The sequence below is a fragment of the Rana temporaria genome, chromosome 5 (assembly GCF_905171775.1).
Source record: "Rana temporaria chromosome 5, aRanTem1.1, whole genome shotgun sequence".
Classification (NCBI taxonomy): Eukaryota; Metazoa; Chordata; class Amphibia; order Anura; family Ranidae; genus Rana; species Rana temporaria.
In genome coordinates this window covers 52713579-52736479 of record NC_053493.1, presented here as the reverse complement: position 1 = coordinate 52736479, position 22901 = coordinate 52713579, and the positions used below count along the sequence as shown (strand labels likewise).

At 41.7% G+C, this 22901-nt stretch overlaps 1 protein-coding gene across 1 annotated transcript in view; it reads right to left on the bottom strand.

Annotated features, from left to right (window-relative positions):
• Positions 1-2383: 2383 nt before the first annotated feature.
• Positions 2384-22901, bottom strand: part of LOC120940032 (phenolphthiocerol/phthiocerol polyketide synthase subunit C-like) — a 38788-nt gene continuing 18270 nt past the window's right edge. The window contains exons 2-7 of the mRNA XM_040352581.1: positions 22266-22335; positions 19354-19507; positions 15426-15586; positions 14422-14625; positions 9688-9869; positions 2384-8803 (exon numbers count right to left, since the gene is read on the bottom strand). Of these exons, the coding sequence (XP_040208515.1) occupies positions 3323-8803; positions 9688-9869; positions 14422-14625; positions 15426-15586; positions 19354-19507; positions 22266-22323 (6240 nt within the window). The 5' untranslated portion in view covers positions 22324-22335 and the 3' untranslated portion in view covers positions 2384-3322. The remainder of the gene's footprint in view (positions 8804-9687; positions 9870-14421; positions 14626-15425; positions 15587-19353; positions 19508-22265; positions 22336-22901) is intronic.

Genomic DNA, 22901 nt, shown 5'->3' with positions numbered 1-22901 from the left:
CAATCTCTTGTGTCATGGGCGCAGTCTCTTGTATCATGGGAGCAATCTCTTGTGTCATGGGACCAGTGTCTTGTGTCATGGGACCAGTCTCTTGTATCATGGGAGCAATCTCTTGTGTCATGGGACCAGTCTCTTGTGTCATGGGACCAGTCTCTTGTATCATGGGAGCAATCTCTTGTATCATGGGAGCAATCTCTTGTGTCATGGGACCAGTCTCTTGTGTCATGGGACCAGTCTCTTGTGTCATGGGACCAGTCTCTTGTATCATGGGAGCAGTCTCTTGTGTCATGGGACCAGTCTCTTGTGTCATGAGACCAGTCTCTTGTATCATGGGAGCAATCTCTTGTGTCATGGGCTCAGTCTCTTGTGTCATGGGCGCAGTCTCTTGTGTCATGGGCGCAGTCTCTTGTGTCATGGGAGCAGTCTCTTGTATCATGGGAGCAGTCTCTTGTGTCATGTGAGCAGTCTCTTTTATCTGTTTGATGGGATCTGACTGGAGAGATGGTGTTTGGAGTATCTTTATTTGCTGATTGTTAAATGTTATGGCATACAAATATTGCTATTGTGGTGATCTGAGCCTGCTGTCCCTCCAGCTTTCTTTCTTTCCTTTTTTTCCCTTCCTTCTCTCCCCTTGCTTCCCTACCTTCTTCTCCCCCCTTTCTCTCATTCTTTCTCCCTTTATTTTATTCTCTCTCCCACCCTCTCTCTATTTTTCTTTCCTTTCTTTCCTCCTCAGACTCTATTTACTACCCCCTTTTAAGCCACGCCCAATATATAGCATAGTTTAAACCGCACTCAGTTTTCACAGCAGCGCTCCACGCCCCATTTTTTTCTGCCTCTGGGCCACGCCTACAAATGAATACCCCACCCCAAATTAAAATAATGCTCCGCCTACAGACTAAAAAAGTGTCCCTAGAATTTTTTGCGAATGTTGACAACTGTGCATGGAGGAAATGTTCATTATATCGCTTTTTTCACTAAAAATACGCTAAAATCACTACTATTGCACATAAACACAACGTTACTTACACAATTCCTGCTAAATTAGTATTAAAGCATTGTTCACATGTGGCATACTAAAGTGTACGCCCATGGGCAATTTACCTACCAGCATGTCTTTGGAGTGTGGGAGGAAACCGGAGTACCCTGAGGAAACCCACGCAGGCACAGGGAGAACATGCAAACTCCAGGCAGATGGTGTTGTGGTCGGGATTCAAAACAGCGACCCTTTTGCTGCTAGGCGAAAGTGCTAATCACTACACTACTAAGCTGCCCATCAACGACAGCATGACCCCAAACGTGTGAGGACCTACATGGATGTTAAGTCAGGAGCAAAGGCTCTGTTCGTGCAGTTGCTACATCCCAAATTACATCAATGGGACTGCCTGCACAGAGATGCATGAAAATCTGTGCATCCCAGTAAAGTTACGCTGTGTGTGAACAAGGCCTTAGGCCCCTTTCACACAAGCACACTGACCGGGTCTGCCTGTCCATTTTTCAGGTGGGCCCAATCGGACCACCCATTGTTGTCTATGGAGAGACTGATGTAAATGGACGTGTATCCGTTTACACCCGCCTGCATCTGATCCAGTCCACAAAAACAGACAGATGGGGATTTCATTCCCCATCCATCTAGCAGATTGGATCAGATGGCATCCGATGGAAATGGAGAATAGTGAGCTGTGTCCTCTCTGCATCAGCAGAGCGGACACGGACTTATCATCCACCTGCTCAGTGGGCATCAGCAGACAACTTCCCCGCTGAGCAGGCAGATCTGCTTTTTGCTGCATGTGAAAGAGGTCTTACCAGGAGCGGCCTGTCAATTAGGGGAGCTGGGGCACCGCTCCCCTGCAGGGTGCCGGATTAATACGTTTGCATTTTTTTTCCTTCAAGCCACATGATTAGAGACTAATTGGCTTGAAAAAGGTTGGGCTTGGGCGCATAGCATTGCACCCTGAACCCACCCCCACATGTGAGTTGTGACAATAGCGAATTAATATTCAATATCGTCTTCCGGTTTCTCCTCCTGACCAATCAGGATGGATCGGGTTGGCCGGGAGGAAAAGCTGGGGTATACGTGGAAGGGTGAGTGTGGGGGGACCGTCACCGTGGAGGGGTAAGTGCGGGTGGACCTGGGGGGGGGAATCTTACTATGTTTGTGTGTTTTTGTGTTTTTTTTATTTACTTTTCATATAATTTTTTAAAGTCATTACATTTTTTGGGGGGGACCATCACCGTGGATGTGTGCGTGCAGGCGTACCTGGGGGCCTTACTATGTTTGACTCCTTTCACACTGGAGGCGTTTTTCAGGCATTTTAGAGCTAAAAATAGTGCCTGTAAAGCGCCTAAAAAAAGCCTCATCTGCAATCCCAGTGTGAAAGCCCAAGTACTTTCACACTGGGGCGCTGCGCTGGCAGGACATCCTGCAAACAGCTTCTTTTGAGACAGAGAAAGGAACTGAAGATAGTATCTTTTCTCTGTATCACTTTACTTGAATGAATGAGAATCTGTATAGAGATTCCATTCATTCATAAAATGATAATCTGATACATTGTAACACTCACGGTTATAATATATCAGCTGTCAGTGGGCACATAACAGTGATCAGTAGTGATCACTGCATGTGCCCTCTCTTTTACAGGGGGGTGTTTAGTAAACACATGTTTACTAAAGCCCCCAAGCCCCAACTTCACCCCCACCTGCTAAGCTCCCCCCCCTCCGCCGCGATCCCCAGCATGACAGATCACGGAGATCTGTGCAGGGAGAAGATGCAGGCGAAGGGAAGGAGAGATGCCGCTTGGAGCAGCCATGGATCGGGGTGCAGGGGCAGTTGGAGTGGTGATCTGACTGGCTGGGGGACACATCTGGAACCCCCAAGCCCCATGCAGCACCTGCAGTCGGCGGAGTGGAAGAGGAGGAATGCCGCTAATGATAGTGGCTACGGGGAGTCGGTTTGCAGGGGGGGTTGAATCAGGTAGAGGGGGTAATTAGTGGGGGAGAAGGGGGTGAAGGGGATTGGAGAGGAGAGTCGGGGGGGAAATTTTTTTTGGGTGGGGGGGACGATCACATTAGGGGTTAATAACTCTGATCAGCGGGTTGGAATCTGCTGATCAGAGTTATAGAATTGTTCAGCAGTGTTTACTGAACAATTCTGATATAAGCTTATGGTCATTGAAGTGACCATAAGCTTATAGGAGAGGGAGAAATTAGGTCAGTATGCCGTAATGACCTGGCCACCTGTGGGCACTTCTGTATGTCCGTACGGCGTACGGACCTGGCAGTGAAAGGGTTAAAGAAAGGCACATAGATTATTATAGTCTCATTAGAGCTTTGATTGCTGGTCTGATTTTACCTCAAGCTCTTGTTTATCCAGAGAATTTTCTTTAATCCATGACACCAGATCCAAAACAGATGTGTTGGGATCCAGTAGTCTAACAAGAGGAATGTTGGCATTCTTCTCCTCTAAGATACGATATTGTAATGTCATTGCCAACATGGAGTCTATTCCCAGAGACCACAGAAAACTATTCATAGTGATGTCACTTAGGGCGAGATTTGTAAGTTCACCTACTAATGACATAATGTAATCTTCAGGGCTTTGTTTATTGGTCTTTGCTTGCTTTGTTTGGCTTATGCCCCCGCTGTTGTTCACATATTCCAAAACCAGTTTGCTTAGCCGCTTCTTCATTACTGGATTGTACGAAAACAGGCTGGTGGACAGAAATTCAAAGTCAAATTTTACTATGGCCTGTTGGCTATTGTTTAGTAAGAGACATTTTTTCAAGTGAACATGGATCTCTTCTGTGCTGAACAGAAGTATTCCTTTTGCTCGTAAAAGGTCATGAATCCGCTGTTGATTAAGTAGTAGCCCAAGATTGAGGCCACCCCAGTTTATTGACTGAGCGGGAAGGCCAATATTTCTTCTGAATTGGCAGAAAATGTCCAGAAAGGAGTTGGCAGCAGCATAATTAGCTTGTCCTGTGTTTCCAAGGAAAGAAGCAATAGATGAGTAACATACAAAATAATCCAGTTTTTGGTTTAATGTGGCATGATGAAGGTTGACAGCCCCATTGACTTTTGGGCTGAAAACCTTCTCAAAGAGTGACAAATTTAACTTCTCCAAGATGCTGTCATGAAGAACAACAGCACTGTGAAAGACACCTTTGATTGAAATATCTGGCAACATTTTTTGTACTAAATCAATAGTTTTTTCCACTTCAATGTAATTACCGATATCACACGACATTGTGATTATTTTAGCATTCTTCACTTCACTCTGTGCTTTCACAATTTCTTCTTCAATTTCCTTAGTTGGATTTCTCTTAGAAAGAATCAAAATGTGGTCACCTCCATTGTGTAGAATGAATTTCACAGTTTCAAAGCCCAAGCCAGTCAGGCCACCTGCCACAATGTAAAGAGCATTGTGCTTAAAAATCACTGTATCATTGACTAACATTGGTATCTTTGCCATTGTGTTCTTTTTAAGCTCAATGAGAGGTAAAGACTGAGCTTTAAAGTAGCTTGATATCGTATTGTCTAAATTAGATTTACTGTTGGATGCCTGAATTATGGCTGTCGATTGGATGATGGGGATGTCTGAAGACAATGATTGTAACCATTTGTATATGGATTTTGCCGATTCTTGCAGATATGCTCTTTGGAAAATGGTAGCAAGGTCAAGAATATGTACATAAATGTCTTGTCTGCAGTTGAGTGGTAAATTGTGGAAATCTGCAAAATGTTTATAGTCACGTAGGATAATAACATCTTTAAGAAGGGGGAGCTGGGTAAAATCTACCGAGGTTATTTCTGATGTAGGAAGAATAATCATGGCACTACACGTTTTGCTATTACCTGTAATTCCTGGAGATATTGTTGTTTCCCAACCTCTTTGTTTTGCTGCCATTGATAAAAGTGTACAAACAATTGACTTTTCGTCTGTCGTTACAATCACCAATTTAGGTTTATTCTTTGCACTGGATAGTTTCTTATGGAAAATTTCCCATGCTAAAACAAATAGTGAAATGAAAGGTGAATCTCTCAGTACTGGAACCTTCTTCATCAAATAGCAGACCTTTTCAGGAATCATCACTTTGGAATTCGCAACGGTTGGATAGCATGCAGCAACTCTATCCCCAACTTGAATTTCGTGAACATCTCTTCCAACAGCTGTTACAGTTCCTGCTAAATCCAGAGCAACTAGCTTATATTTATCAGAAGCAATGTCATTCCAGTACAATGTGTTTCCATATTGCCAGCTAGAATTACTAACTGGGAAATAATCTTCAGTGTGGGCACCTATTTTGTCAATTTTTATCTCTACATCTTCGTTTGAAATCTCACTGAAGCTAGAATTGTTTGGTTCAGCAGAAAGATCAGTCATAGAATGAATATCTGAAGTACACAAAGTAAAATTGTCTGATTGTTCTAAAGGTGCTGTTTTTTGTGTTATGTTTTCAGTATCTGAATATATAATTGCACCTGTGTAAATTCTGCCCTCTTTTATCCATATCTCTGGATGATCATTTGGCATGTAATGAAGAAGAACTTGAGCAAGTGCTTTCACATCTTGTGGACTTGAAGAGTTAATGTCAATCATCTGAAAAGTAATGTCTGGCATTTCAGTTACACAAGCATGTGTCATCCCATTGAAAACAAAACCAGGGTTAATGTGATCTACTGTGCCTTCAGTTGTTTTAAATGTGACTGTCCTGATAGAAGTTCCAGAGCCCTTCTGTCTTACTGCCAACATCAGCTGACGGTAAACCTCACAGCATTTTGCTAGATATTGTGTAGGATTGTTTGGAACAGTATCACTGAGTCTATGGATTCCCCACATAAATACGACATCTTTAAATTTATTGCTGAATAGTTTGTGCAACTCGATGTCTGAATCCCAGCTGTTAAAGTTAATGTAACTCAATCCCTTGTGTATGTATGTTGATAATTGCTGACTCACTCCATGGTTATCTGCATAAATTAGCATGCTTGGATTTTCATTTGATGCATTCTTCAAGATTGGTGCTTGTGTCCAGTTCATTTGGAAAAATGTGTTACCCTGTATTTTCATTGTTTGTTTCACAGATACCAACCTGACATTCTTCATCTCTGCTAGAACTAAACCGCTGACATCTGTAAAGCATCCACACATTTCAAAATGATTTTGTGCTGTTTTTGTTGTTTTCATGTAGATCACCATTTCTTCTTGGAGTGGATGAGAAATTGTCAGGCTTGCTATGGATGATGGGAAGACTGCAGTAGCTCCTTTGATTTTAGAGCCTAAGAGACAAACCATTTGAAGGAGATAGTCCAAAATCACTGGGTGTATGTGGTATTCGTACATTGTTTCTTTGATTTCTTCACTGACTTTCACTCTGGCTATCACTTCATTAAACTCTTCCCCATAGTAAACCTCATCCAACTGTTTGTAAACTTTCCCATACTCAAACCCAAAGGCTGACAGTAGTTGATAAATGTCTTCCTGTTTAAAAGCAGTCTTGCACCTCTTGGCAACATTCTGAATGTAAATGTGTCTGTCAGTATCTATTTTACTGTTATTTTTGTGGAGTTTTCCTTTTGCATAAACATGTGAAGTTAAAATTTCAAAATGAGTGTCTTGGTCTTGTTTGTATAACTTGACTTTTAACTCCTGAGATTCTCTTTGAAGAACACATGGATTGAGAAATGCTATACTGAATTGTAAGGAGTTTAATGGCACCCTGGGCTTCAAGATTGCAACTGTAGCTGCCAATCCCAGTTCTACATAAAAAGCACCAGGAACAAGGGTAGACCCCAAATTTTTGTGCTCATAGACATATGGTGTCAGTGATTTTGATAGTGAGCATTTAAATTCAGTGAAATCCTCATTAACACTGTGCAGCAGTGGATGAATGGCAGAAACAGCTAATTGGTTTCCTTGCCTGATTTTTTCAAAATTGGTATCTTGGTGGTTGTGCTCAAAGTGATACCTTGGAATTGAAGATGGAAAAGATTTATACTTGGAAAAAAAATTACTCCAATTAGGATTGCATCCCTTTTTGAAAAGAGCAATCAGCAGGGAAAAAATAGTCTCATACTCAGTTTTTGGATGCACAGCAGGCAAAACGATTGTATCTGGTCCGAGAATCTCAACAATGTTTTTATGTAGTGCTCTGCGGGGCCCAATTTCTATAAACACAATGTGTTCTTTATTGTTGGCAGAAGCTTTTATTGCTTCTTCAAAAACAACTGGATCACGAATATTCTTGGCCCAGTAGTCTCCAGTTGTAAAATCTCCTTTTGTTGCTGGCTTGCCAGTCACTGTTGAAATGAGCTCACATTTCAAATTATTTGCATGTAAGTTTTTTAAATCGTTTTTTATGTCATCCAATATTGGTTCCATCAAGTAACTGTGGTATGCAGTAGGGACATCTAAATCATGGAGAAATATATTCCTTTTGTTGTAATGTTGGAACAAGTGATCACTTATCCTCTGTATTGCTTCTTCATCTCCAGAAAGTGTACATGAGAACGGACTGTTGTATGCAGCAATACATGCTTTTTCATTGTATGACAAGATCATAGTTGATATTTCTCTTACTGGTACATTTCCAACCACAAGCATTTTCCCTCCAGAAACCTTATGTTGCAATTTGCTCCTGTGATAAATAACTTTAACAGCATCTTCGAGTGAAAGAAGACCAGAACAATATGCTGAAGCAACTTCTCCTACTGAATGTCCAACAATACAGTCTGGATTTACCCCCCAGTGTCCTAGAAGATCCACCAATGATACCTGGATAGTAAAGAGCAGCAATTGTGCAACATCTGGGCGGGAAAAGTCATCATATTCATTCTCCAGCAATTGTACCACAGAAAGGGAAGTGTAAACTTGAATCATCTGGTCTACCTCTAAACATTTTGCTCTGAACACTTCCTCGTTTTCTAGCAATACCTTGCACATTGCTTTGGAAAGGACTCCATTCCCACAGAACACAAACACAATCTGAGGACTTTTCTTGACTGGAGATGTCTCTGTATTTACGGATGAAAGCTGTTTCTGCAGATTAGGTAAGGAAGACACCAGAAATGCTGCTCTGTATTTGAAATTAGGATGACTTCTTCTGCAGGCAGCTGTGTACACCAGGTTCTCCAGAGATAATGATGATGGCATTTTGCTCAGCTCTTCTTTTGTATCTTTAATGCTGAGATGAAGTGATTTGTTGGAGGCTGCTGAGAGGATAAATATTTCAGCAGGTCTTTTGGAATGATGTTTGGGGTTATCCCCTTTGTATTGTTTGATGACAACATGAGAATTGGTTCCTCCAAAGCCAAAGCAATTAATGCCAGCTATTCTCCCACAGTTTACCTGTTCGTGCCATTTCTCAGGAGCTGTTGGAACAACTAGTTTGGATTCTTCAATTTGTTTAATACCAAGTTCTTTAGAATAATGTAAAGATGGGGGAATCACTTCATGACACATCATTAGCAGAACTTTTATCAATCCAGCCATTCCAGCAGCTGATTCTGTATGTCCAATATTTCCTTTAACTGATCCAATTAACAGAGGTTTCATTCCACTTGGGCGCCTTTTCCCAATAATATTTCCTATACTGGTCACTTCAATTGGATCCCCAACAAGTGTTCCAGTGCCATGAGCCTCAACATACTGTATAGAACATGGATCTATAACTGTGTAGATTTGCTTTAACAGTGACTCCTGTTGGATTTGAGATGGCTTGGTAATTGGTGTTACTGACCGCCCATTTTGATTAACTGAGCATGCACATATAACACCCCAGATTTTGCTGTAATCGTCTTTAGCCTGTATAACAGAAAGAAAATCTGTTTATCTTACTTACTACATTAGATGGAGAAATATTGTAAATAAACCTTCACCTCACAAAAGTTGAATTTTGTTTATGCACTAGTTATCAGAAAGTAGTGAAATATGGAAAAGCAAATTATAGGTTACATTAGTTACTTTTGTATACAAAGCAGTAACTCCCATAACCTAGATTATTTTCATTTTTTTGTATCAGAAAAAAATGTGACCTTAGTTTAATATAATATACATATACTGTGACATTTTAGTTACTGGGCTGCAAGTTCGCAGTCAGCGTGCTTTCAGCACAGAAACCTATTTCCCATGGACCAACATATGCGGCCACTAGGCCCAAAGCCCACCCACCCCGTGGCCACATATATGGGTCCATAGGAAATGGGTTTCTGTGCTGAAAGCACGCTCACTAAATGCCACAGGAAGCTCATGATGCATTCTGGTGACTGGGAGCTTCTGATCATGTGACTGCTGTGACAGCCAATCAAGGGGTTCCCAGGATTGGAATGCCTGCCTCTGACTCCCGGCATTTGAATTTCCTTGAGGGGTTGTGCGGATGAGGGTTAACGTGATTGATGATGCAGAAAACAGAGAGAGAGAGAGAGAGAGAGAGAAAAGTTACAGGATAGGCTTCAGAAAGTATAATGATTTTGGTCTGCCTACTTAGCCTGCTAGATAGTTAGCAATCTACTGAGATTTTACATATTATCTGATTTTAGCCCAGTTCAAAGTTAACTGATGCATTATTACCTCACTGATCGTTTTCAAATGTTTACTGAAGTTGTTCTCTGATTTTGCACTGGTGAGTTGTTTATAAGCTGAATTTTTTGGGGGTTTGGCACATGTGGATGAAATTAATTATAGTTTACCTGCTTTAAAGGTTTAAGAACAACAACACCACATCCTTCTCCTCTTCCATAGCCATCTGCCTTTTGTGAAAACGGTTTACTCGTTCCATCGGGAGAAATCATATTTGCCTTACTGAGAGTGACATAGGTATGGGGATCAATAATACAGCTGGCACCACCACATATTGCCATCTTGCAATCTCCTGTAAAAGCATAATTGTATAATACATTTGGATAATATATTTACTCTTTCCAAGCCTAACTTAACTTAATAAAAAAATGTCAGGATTTGAAATTAATGACAGTTCTTAGTCTTGATATTTTATTTTTTGAGGCATAGTTCAAACATAATGCACAGAACGGCCCAAACCTCCTCTTCTCCCCTACTGGCACCCTTGGCTCCTTCACCAGCACCCTCAGCTCCTCCACCTCTGTGTGTGCCTCAGTGGTGGACCTAACAGGGTAACAACGTTTTCACTTGCAACTGAGCCCTAGTTTTCCATCACTGTGGGAGTGCCCCAAGCATCCCCCCCCCCCCCCACCTCCCAACCCTTTTTTTAAATTCAACTGACCAGCTCCTGTAAAGGGGAGTGGAGACCCTAAAGTAAGGGGGTACACTGATATAAGGGTCCTCCTTATATCAGTGTCCTCACTCACCTCTTACATCAGTGAACCCCTTTACCTTAGTGTATTCACTCTGCAGACTGGTGTAAAGGGGAAATCTGATATAAGGGGCCTCTGGTCGCCAGATCTCCCTTCCCCACATTAGAGTTTCAAGCATTCTCCCTTAACTCTGAGGTAAATAAGAACTCTGTTGTAAGGGGGACTCTGCAGACCAGACAACCTCATACATCAGATTTCCCCTTTACAAAAGGGTCCGCAGAGCCCCCCTTGCAATGTAAAGCAATACCCTGCAAACTCTGATGTACTATAAAGGGGGCTCTTGGAACGCTGGGAACTCTGATGTAAGGGGGGATTCTAATGTAAGAGGGAACTGTGTGCACTCTAATGTAAGTGGAAACTCTGTAACGTGGGAAGGGCCCCCGGAAAGGTTTTAGTTAAGCCTCTGGTGTGCCCCCATAGAAAGCCACTTGCTATAGAAGCATGCCTGAGGGCTTGCTTCTGAGCCAGGCTGTGTGCATCTATAGACACCCACATAGTGGTTTGGCTCTGCTCCCTCTTCACAGATTTGATTTACAGCAGCAGGAGCCAATGGCTTTTGCTGCTGCCTCTGTGTCCTGTGAAGGAGAGGAACACAGACCAGCGCAACTGCAAACGGGCACAGCACTGGATCGAAATAGGACTCAGGTAAAGTCCGAAGGACCGTTGTCATCGGTTAACCAATGAAGCTGTTTGATGGTCTGATGTACCTACAGTTAGTTTTAACCTCAGTTAGGCGTCTAAGGTTGAATTTTAAAGCAAGTTCTAAATTTTTGGACCGAAGGATAACTGACGGATGGGGCCCACACACGGTCGGTTTGGACCGATGAAAAGGTCCTTCAGTCCGTTTCCATCGGTTTTGACTGACCGTGTGTACGCGGCCTAAGTATTTAGGGAGGTGAGGGCGCAATATAACTACTGGGTCTTTTTTTTTATCTTAAAGCGGTAGTAAACCACAGACCTAAAAAACAAACAAAAAAAACCCTGCAAGGCAAAGTTATAATGTGCTATTATACATCACTGCGAAAAAGTCTCAGATGTGTGGTATCGCCATACTTGGAAGGAGTAGCAGAATGTATTTTGAGGTGTATTTCTAAGTATGCCTACGCTGTGTGTTAGAAATCCTATTAATTGACAATTTTGTGTAAAAAAAATTATAATTTTTTTTCTGTGTTTTACAAAAACTTGTGGCAAAAAATTATATTTTCAAAAGACTCATGCCTTTCAGAAAATAATTGGGGTGTTTACTTTTCAAAATGGTGGCCTTTTTGTGGGTGTTTCTCCTGTCCTGGTGTTTTGGGGACTCAGGGAAATGTGATAGGTAGTCTAGAAATTTAAAGTATAATTTATGCTTCTTGAAAGCCCAAAGATGCTCTTTGGATTTTGGGCCCCTCTATGCATCTAGGCTGTGAATCTATGAAAAAGTCTCACACATGTTTTGGAATGTATCTGTAAGAATGTCTTTGCTGTGTGTGAGAAATAACTTGTTAAATTTACAACTTTGTGTAAAAAAAAATGTATTTAATTTTCCCAAAAAATACTATGCCTCTTAATACCTTTCACTGTCTATTTTCCAAAAAAAGGGACCATGCTGTTGGTATCTGTACTGTTTTAGCAGATTTCAAATATACTGTATATTCTATAGTTTGTAGACTCTACAGTATAACTTTCACTTAGACTAAATAATATACACTGTTTTTTTTTTACTAAAGCATTATACATTTTGGACTGGAAGGGGGTGAAACAGTCCAGTCTTTAAATGGTAAGTGGGAAAATACTGGCTTACTATTTTGGAAAAAGGTTTGTTAACCTGGGATTTCCTAAAAAGTGATATTTTTTCTGTTAACAAATTTAAAAGAGAAGCATGGCCAAAGCTTTTTTTGGTTGTAGAGGGCTATTGTCTGCTATCAGCTGATGGACAGAGCCGAACCAGGCTTCTGAAAGGATATTGTCAGATCCACCCAGCTACCTGACTGACAGCTTCTTCCACCTTTCAGTGCGTGGTTAAGAGCCAGCTGCTCCCGCCCCCTCCTCAGGCCGGCACTCCAGTGAGACAGTCATCAATCTCCACTTAGAGAAGATCTAGAACTGAACAATCAGCGGTCAAATGATCATTCAGTTCTTGGTCTTAGAGCACACTGATGCTGCAGCATGCAGGCAAGTATTAACCACTTACAGACCACCCGCTGTCGTAATACGTCGCTACTTTGAAGAGGAATACCGTTGTTATGGTAGCAGCTAGCTACCACAACCCCGTTATCCTCTTCAAGAGTGGGCGGTCTGCTTTCAGATAAAAGTGGTCTCTGCAGCGGATTTGCTGCAAGATCACTTTTCTGAGCAGCGGGAGAGGCCTCCAGCCGCTCTCCGGTGCCCTCCACCGCTTACTGGAGCTGTCGGCAGCGGTGGAGGAGATCGGATCTGTTTCCTGGGCTGACATGGAGATGAGTGAGGAGAAGATGGCCCCCACCCGTCTCCATATCATTGCAGGGCAGAAGCGACGTCAAAATGTCACTTCCTCCCAATGCTCTTAAAGGGAATTTTTTTTAATATATTTTTTTTAAATGACATAAAAAAAAAAGTTATATAGAATTTTAGTGTAAATGTGAGATGTGAGGTCTTTTTGACCTCAGATCTCATATTTAAGAGGTCTTGTCATGCTTTTTTTTCCATTACAAAGGTTATTTACATTCCTTGTAATAGGAATAAAAGTGACACAATTTTTATTTATTTTTTAAACCGTGTCAAAAATTAAAAGTCAAATAAATAAGAAAACATAATTTTTTTTTAAATTGCCCCGTCCAGACGAGCTTGCGCGCAGAAGTGAACACATACGTGAGCAGCACCTGCAAAATTAAAACGGTGCTCAAACCACACATGTGAGGTATCACCGGTATCGTTAGAGCAAAAGCAATAATTCTAGCCCTGGAGATTTTTAAGGGTAAAAGTTTGTCGCCATTCCACAAGCAGGTGCAACTTTAAAGCATGACATGTTGGGTATCAATTTACTCGGCATAACATTATTTTTCAGAATATAACAAAATTGGGCTAACTTTACTGTTGTCTTAATTTTTAATTAAAAAAGTGTTTTTTTTCCCAAAAAGTGCGCTTGTAAGACCGATGTGCAAAAATACTGTGTGACAAAAAGTATTACAACGACCACCATTTTATTCTCTAGGGTATTAGAAAAAATATATACATAATGTTTGGGGGTTCTAAGTAGTTTTCTATAAAAAAAAAAATGTTTTAACTTGTAAACACCAATTCTCAGAAAGAGGCTCGAGCCTTAAGTGGTTAAGGGTTGTTTTTTTTTTTTTTTTACTTTACCCATACTTCTCCTGTAAGAACCAGTTTATTCAGAATTTAAAATAAATCAGTTTTTGGTAGATGCTGTAAAATGAAACTATCTAATGTTTTGTGGAATACTATATGCTTTATTTTTGGGTCACACATCTGCTGTGGCCATTATTCTTGGTTTTCACTATCCTTTTTGAATTTCTTTATGTACTTTATATTATAAAGCATGTAACATGAGGATATGAAACAGACAAAGGGAACACCCAAAACCTCCAAGTTGATAGAAGCAGAATCAGGAAATAGGACAGAGGATCTCACTGTTGGAGATATATAAGGTATCAGGGCAAACTGAACCCACCAAACTCCAACTATAACTAAATTATCACCTTTGATTGGACTTATATAAAGGTAGTATTTACTACAAATACAACCTGGTTATTACTGTCAATGTTGAAATCACTCAAGTTAATTTCAAGTTCATTTTTTGCAGTGTATGGTTTTCTTACTGGGCACCTACAGGCACTGCTAAGCAAGTGGGTTTTACGTAACCTTTCCTAAATGGAAAGGTTACGTAAAACCCACTTGCTTAGCAGTGCCTGTAGGTGCAACTTTACCAATCAACTTTACCAATAATAAGCTAGTACTGGAGGTATCTTTAGTCAAATGCCCTCAATTACATAAACCATGAAGGGATGTACAAAGCAGCTTTTTGTTTTTAGGGAAGTATTGTCCTGAATAGATGCTTGAAAGGCTAATACAATCCGATCACCCACTGGTATGGTGGGATTTAGTATACAGTACCTTGTCTGATGGATTGGCATGCATAATTTAGTGCAACAAGGGAGGAAGCACAGGCAGCATCAATTGACATAGAAGGTCCCGTAAAATTGAATTGGTATGATATCCTATTTGCTGCTAGGCCCGTTGCAGTGCCTGTTGCACTGAAGTGATTGATAGTTTCAGTAGAATTATTATAAACAAATTCTGCATCTTTGTTCATGAGACCTGCAAAATAAAAGGATTTATTTTACAAGAAGAATGGGGAATGTGTATTTTGTAAATGTTTACTTAGCTTAAAGTGGAGTTCCACCCAGGAAAAAAACATTTGCCCAAAAATCATAAAAAAAATTGAAAAAAAAGTGAAAAAAAAAAGTGAAAAAAAAAAATTATACTCACCCGAAATACCTGTTGCTATGCAGAAGTTCGTATTCTGCCTCTTCCGTAGCCGTGGTCCGTCTTCTTCTTCATCTTCTCCTAGTGAATGGGGCGCGCTGCTTTCTGGGAACTGTGTGTGTTCTCAGAGAGCAGCCGCCCATTCACAAGTCGGCGCGAGACTCGCGCATGCGCAGTAGGAAATGGGCAGTGAAGCCGTAAGGCTTTACTGCCTGTTTCCCCTAGTGTGAATGGCGGCGCGGGACCTGCATCGATCGTGGGATCGGCATCGGGGGGGGCATCAGCGCGGGCAAGTAGGACAGGTAAGTGTCCTTATTAAAAGTCAGCAGCTACACTGTTAGTAGCTGCTGACTTAAAAAAAAAAATTGCGGGTGGAATCCCGCTTTAAAGTGTTACTGTACCTTTATCATCCCCTGCCCCTACCCCAGCACCCCCCCTTTCCCCATGTTATGCTACCCTGTTTTCAATCTAGAAAGATATCACTAGCAAGCAGTTGCTGAACTTTTCATATAATTCATGTTCTTCACTGTATTTTACAAGCCAAGCATGCCTGACCTGAGTTACTGCTAAAATTAAGGATTATATTATGAACAGAGCATACATACCAGTCAAGTGCCTTGTACTTTCCTTACCTATAAAGACTCCGGTGTCACTTCCACTGATGCTTTCCATGGGGTACCCGGCATCTTCGAGAGCCCTATATGTACATTCCAGCAGTAATTTGTGCTGTGGATCCATGCGGTCAGACTCAGAATTATGAATTCCAAACAGTTTGTTGTCAAACATATGAACACTAGGATGCAAAAAAACAAGTTTTGTTGCATTATGACACCCTACAGTTTTTTTTCCCTTTGGGTTGATTTCTTTATGTTTAGACTTTGTTGTATTTTACATATTAACAAATGTTCATATATACAGTATTTCCACAAGATTTCAAAGTCAGATATTGGAAGTGACACAGTCTCCCAGGTGTGCAACCAATAAATATTCAAATTGTGACCGCTCTAAAACTAATTGATGGTCTCCTTCAAATTTTACTTAAAAGTGCATAAATATCATCTCATTTCAATCAACAAGTGCATAATAAATTCATAATCTAATACATTATTCAGTATGATAAATAAATAAACCATCTGGTAAAAATTGTGAATTGCCAAAATGAATAAATACACAAAATAAATAAAACCTAAACAAAAATGAATTTCTTTCAAAGTCCATAAAACATTCAAGTAATAAAATGTCTGCAATGTCTAGGCAAATCAAAAGTCCATGATCTCCACTCCAGGGCAAAGTGTAATGTGCTGTGCAAAATCAGCACCCAGTGTCCGCCACCTCCTGATGACAGGTGTTAAAATGCGTGGGGCGGAGCCACACTTTAAGTGACTTCATACCACACGAGCCCATCCACTCACAGCCTGAGGTTGCGTCTGATGTCAACAGTGCTAATACATTGTATCTACTTAATTCCTTAGTGTCGGCATGACACTACAGCATAACCATTTGAAACACTGGCATAACCTTGTGAATATCGGACGCAGTGAACCCATGAGTGGCTGGAAGGAACAATTTATTTATGCGATTTGACCTGCTGAAGATTATATTGTGTATGCTGAAGATTATATTGTGTATGTATATCTTCTAAAATTAATGAATGTTTGTGTACACTTTTGGGAGGGGGACTATTTTTTACCCTTTAACCGCTTAAGGACCACTGCGCGCAGATTTACATCGACAGAATGGCACAGACAGGCAAATGGGCATACAGGTACGTCCCCTTTAATTTACAGCCGTCTGGTCGCGTGCGTGCGCCACCCTGTCACGACCTTCATGACCATGTGGAGCTGTCTGCTAATGTAACTGCACGCAAGGAGAAGATCAGCTGTCACAACTCCGCAGTGATAACGGGGGAGGGCAGGACCTGGGGTGGCAGGACCGAGCAGCTATCAAACACCAGCCAATGATTGGGCTGGTTAACAAAAGGGGCGATGCCACATATATATAGCGGCCTGCCCAGACCCCATCCCATTGGCTGGTGTTTGTTGTCCTTTCGGTCCTGCCCACCCCCAATATCACCGCGGAATTGTGACAGCTGGTCTCTCTCTCTCTGCAAGCCGTTATATTAGCTATATTAGCTGACAGTTTCACACACTGAGCGACTCTCGCCTCACAATCTGCTTATTGTTTCACAGGCAACGTGGGCTACAAAATGCCTGGATGTAACATTTCAGAGCAGCTCTCGGGAGACAGCCGGGGTGATTAGGGTGTGCCCAGGCACACCCAGCACACCCCGTGCGCATGCCTATGTTCACATCATTCATGTGCAAACAAAACTATTAAAAAAACACAAGAATCTTGCATGTTGAAGGGTATTCTAAACTAACACAGCTTTGCCATATTCACTAAGCATTGTGAGCATTAAATTTAAGTCCCCTTTAAAAATACGTGCAACAAGCGTGCCCACCCACCTGCCGAACTCTTCGTGACCGCGGCTGTGGGCCCCACGAACTCGATGTTCGCCGGCGGCCCACGATCGTGTCACGGAGAGGCATAATGGGGGGGATGCCTGTGTAAACAAGGCATCTCCCTGTAATGCCTTGTGACAGGACAGTGATCTTCTGCTCCCTGGCATCAGGAGCAGTGGTCAGTGTCGTGTCACAGGTAGCCCAGACCCCACACAGTTAGAATCACTCCCTAGGACACACTTAACCCCTTCCTTACCCCCTAGTGGTTAACCCACTTCTTGCCAGTGCTATTTACACAGAAATCAGTGCATTTTTATAGCACTGATCGCTGTATAAATGACAATGGTCCCAAAATAGCATCAAAAGTGTCTGATGTGTCCGGCATAATGTTGCAGTCACGATAAAATTTGCAGATCCCCGCCATAACTAGTAAAAAAATAAAATAATAAAAATGCCATAAAACTACCCCCTATTTTGTGGACGCTATAACTTTTGCGAAAAACAATCAATATACTCTTGTTGCGATTGTTTTTTACCAAAAATATGTAGAAGAATACATATCGGCCTAAACTGTGGGAAAAAAATGTTTTTTATATATATTTTTTGGGGATATTTATTAAAGCAAAAAGTAAAAAAAAAAATTCTAAATCATCACTCTTTTTTTTGTTTATAGCGCAAAAAAATAAAACCGCAGAGGTGATCAAATACCACCAAAAGAAATCTCTATTTGTGGGAAAAAAGGATGTCAGTTTTGTTTGGGAGCCACGTTGCACGACCGCGCAATTGTCAGTTAAAGCGACGCAGTGCCGAATCGCAAAAAAATTCCCGGTCATTGGGCAGCCAAATCCTGAAGTGGTTAAAAAAACTGATCATCCCCATAATGAGCTTGATATACAGTATCTGTAGTGCAGAGTAATGAAATGCAACATTTAGTAATCATAGAGAACAGTTTTTGTCTCTTCTAAAAGTTTACTCCTGATTATATACAGTAGACATGTGCATTCGTTTTCGTCCGAATTTCAGGTATTTTCATTATCGTTTTAACAAACGATAACAAAAGCACAGAAAACGAAAAACGAAAGATCCGACATAAACAAATGCTTTATTTTCGTTTTCGTTGCAGTCGAATGTGCCTATCCTTAACTCTTTTAGTCCAATATTATTCTACACAAAGAGAAAAGATTCGACATAGAGAGAAAAGATTTGACATAGAGAGAAAAGATGTTGAATCTTTTCTCTCAATGTCTAATCTTTTCTCTCTATGTCTATAGAGAGACATGAAGATTCGACATAGAGAGACATGAAGAGTCAAATTTTTTCTTTTTCTTTTTTTTTTAAAGATTCTGTCGAATCTTCTTTTTTTTTTTCTTCTTCTTCTTCTTCTTCTTCTTCTTCTTCTTCTTCTTAGAACATTCGACAGACACCATAAGCCTTCAATGACAGATTCGACCTTAATTTGGATTTTCGGACGAATGCATTTTTTTTACGAAAAACAAAATAAATAAAAACGAATTTCGGGAGTAACTAAATAAATTGATTTTTCGGACGAAAACTAAATTACGAAACAAAATATTTCAGTGTACACATGTCTAATATACAGTGGTACCTTGGATTATGAGCGTAAGTTGTTCAGAAGAATGCTTGTAATGCAAAGCACTCGTATATCAAAGCGAGTTTCCTCATAGGAGTCAATGGAAACTCAGGTTTGGGGGGGCGCAGGAGACACTCGGAAACACTTGGAGACCGCTCAAAGCCACTCGGATGCACTCAGAGACACCCGCAGAGGCTTGGAGACGGAGTGTTTCCAAGTGGCTTTGAGTGCATCCGAGCAGCTCAGAGTGTCAATGGCGCCCCCGCACCTCTGGCCAAATGCAGTACTGCACACCCCAAAGGCTTGAATCCTGCTCGTTTTGTGAGACAACGCTCGCAAACTGAGTCAGAATTGAAAACAAATTGTGAAACACTTGTTAACCGCATTACTCGCAATCCGAAGTATTACTGTACCTTAATTTCCATTTACTATTACAATTAATCATTATTTATTTTTTACTGGCAAGCATTTTAGGGCTGTGTCTCAAACCTTACAGAATACACTTACCCTTCTAGAAAAGCCCCTCTGCTGGTGCATATTTTTCCTGGCTTGGTATTATCTGGGTCACACCAACGTTTGGAATTAAATCTTTCCTCTGGTATCTCACTTGTGCAGTTCCTTCCCTCAACAATAACTTTCCAAAAGTTATCAAGTCCCTCCCCTATTAAAGTAGTCATTAGATAATTAGAGTTAAAACATAAGCAAACAAAAACATCTAACAATATATTGGTAAAGTGGACCAAGCATCTCATATACTACTTCATGTTACATAAATGCATACTAAGTAGTGTGTACATTTGCAGGTATTTATTTCCTCTTAAAGAGATCATAATACTCCCCTGATAATGCCTTCATCTTCTTTGTTCAGGCTTTATCCAGGGTCTGCATCTACTTTCTAGCCTCCTGTTGCAGCCTCTTAGCTTCTGACAGAGTTATAATGTTGGGATCTGGACACTGAAGGAAAGGAGACTGAGGAAATGAAATTTTCTGTCTGGACATCTCAACATAGGGAGAATACCTTTACTGAAGCTCAGACAGCTTTTTAATGGAAAGAAATGTACAGTTTTTTTACACAGTCCATTCCTCAGGAGGAAAAACCTTGAAATTGTAATGGTGGAATAGGTGGATCCATATGTGTTTCCCATAGACCTGCATCTGTGGTCAACAGTGCCTCAGGATATCAATGTCCCTGTCGTAGCTATGCCTGTGTCGAACTACACTATAAATGATACCCAAATGATACCCAAGAGAGTTGGTAGGTGTACCTAAGAAGTGTTGTCTGACAGCTGGTTCACATTAGAGCAGGATACTACAGGGCAGAGTAGACCTGGAAGTTGGAACTGCAAAGTTATGCCTTGTACGGGTTTCCCGGCTGATTTTGTACAGAGGGGAAAGCCCAGAACCTGCTCGGCAGCTTTTTCCCCCTACACACGGCCGGTTTTCCTGGCAGGAAAACTGCCATGAGAGCTTTGCCCGGGAATCCCGGTCGTGTGTATGCTCCACTACAGTGTTTCCCATAGGAAAACTGCCGGGAATACCGGCAGGAAAAAAAACATGTTCTCATTTTTCCTGCCAGGATTCCCGACATGGAGCATACACACGGACAGTTTTCCCGGACAAAAGCTTTCATGGCAGTTTTCCCGACGGGAAAACTGGTCGTGTGTTAGAGGCATAAGAACCAAGCTGGAGGACTCTAAGAGATAATGGTCCCTTGTGAGAACAGGTGATGCAGGATTCCCCAAGGCATGAAGTCTAAGGGCATGGAAAATTTGAATAGTAATTGTTTTGGGACAACTATGTACACCCTGTACATGCTCCTTCAGCTTCCTCCTGCACAAACGTGCTTGAAGCTAAACACTCCTCACTCCACCAGCACATCACTTGCTGCAGACTGTTACTCTCAGGAACTGGTTAGGCCTGACAGAAAATAACCTTTGCAGGCTTTAACCGCAGGCCCCAATGGTGTAGCAGTAAAGTCCCTGTGATAGCTGCCCAAACTATGGCTACTGATCTTAGTTCGCCCTTTTCAGGTCCTGCCAGCCCTCCTGCCTGCAGCTGCCTCTTTCTGCTGCTCCTTCCACCACAGTCCACACTTCTGAATCTGCACCTATCTCAGACTGCAAGCTCCCAGTCCTCTCAGGTGTGCCTACCCAGCCCTCCTGGCTGCGACCAGTTGTCCTCCCTGGAGTCTCTTAGAAGTGCTCTCTCCCGCTGTCCTCTACTTGCTTTTCCAGTCCAGGACCCTTTTTATGTGTTCTTGAACGTGGTCCCAACTGCACCCAAGCACAAGCCCAAGGTCCCCCCCCCCCCCCCCGAAGGCCCCCGACAGCCTCCACACTCTCCCACTCCAACTCCACCAGAAAACTCTTCCCCAGCTGAGCTGACCCAGGGTATTTAAGGAGGCCTGCCCCCTACCAATCCAGATTGGGGACTGATTAAGGCTCCTCAAACACCCCAGATGGCTCCACCTCCCCTCCCACCCCTCTTTCCAGAAAGCACTAGAAGCCTCTGGAATGAAATGGGAAGTCCTGATGACACCACCTGTGAGGCATGAGCCCTACCCTGAGCCACTCCCAGCCCATAATGAAAACAAACATGCCTAGTAACCAGCCAGGCCTGCTTAAATTTACCTATACTCTCTAGCACACTATATATGCGTGTGGCACTGGCATATGCATTCACATTTGTGCGCGAGCAAGGGTGGACAAGGGTGCTTTAACTTTTTTTATAACAAACATTTTTACACAATTTTACAACCATGTTACCATTGTTACCATGCCCTGAACAAGAGGCAGACATTGAGGGGATATGCCTCCTGGGAGATGCTTGTCATCGCCAGCTGGAAGCATTGCATTATTTCCTAACAATAAATGATGCAATGCAAGCCAGCGATGAGTGCTATATTTAAAGAGAGTAACCAGGCTATTGTTGCCATAGTGTCTGTGCAGTAGTGATCAGTGGTGAAGGTGGCTAAAGAGGAAATTGTTTGGTAAACTACACAAAGATTACGCATTGTTACATTTTAAAAGCCACAAGGACAGCATCTGGGTTTTAGTATTTAGTGACAATACGTGCGCTGTGCTTTATGCGCATTTGCAAGATCGGAAGGTGCATGCTAGGTAGCCAGTAGCACCTTATCCAGGAAGAAGCTACTACTGGGCTTCACATGCCCACAAGGTAGAAGGGAGCATGCTCGGCAGGGAACCAAAAGCTTGCTATAGAAAGAAATACCGGTAATTATACAAATGACATTGCTATTATTTTTTTTTTATTGATTTTGTTAATGAAATCACAGGGTATTTAAAAATATATATATATATATATATATATATATATATATATATATATATATATAGCTGGAACTCTGTTTTAACTATTTATTTACATTTCTTAAAACATCTTTGGTTTCAGACACTCACCTCCAGGAAAATGGCATCCTATTCCAACTATTGCTATCTGATCTTCCAGTTCATCCATCTCCCAGTAGTTCTGTAAAATAATTATGCACAGTGTGAGAAAACCAAACTATAATAAATATACAGTACCTGTGAGAATGTTTGTGAGCACAAGTTTTTACATTTTATATTGCTCATTTATTTGCTTATTCTCCATATTGTTTTTAGAATTGTTACATTGTATGTCTTGTTTGAAACCATATGCATTTCCTGTTTTTTTCAATGCAGCCTCACCTGTGCCCATCAGTGCCGACTCATCAGTGCCCGTCAATGCAGCCTCACCAGTGCCCATAAATGCAGCCTCACCAGTGCTCATTAATGCAGCCTTACCAGTGCCCATCCAATGCAGCCCTGACCAGTGCCATTCCTACCAGTGCAGCCTGATCAGTGCCCATCAATGCAGCCTCACCAGCGCAGTGCCCATCAGTGCAGCTTTACAAGCCCCCATTAGTGCAGCCTTACAAACCCCCATCAGTGCAGCCTCACCAGTGCCCATCAGTGCAGCCTTATCAGTGCCAATCAATGCAGCCTCACCAGTGCCCATCCATGCAGCCTCACCAGTGCAGTCCCCACGAGTGCAGCCTGATTAGTGTCCATCAA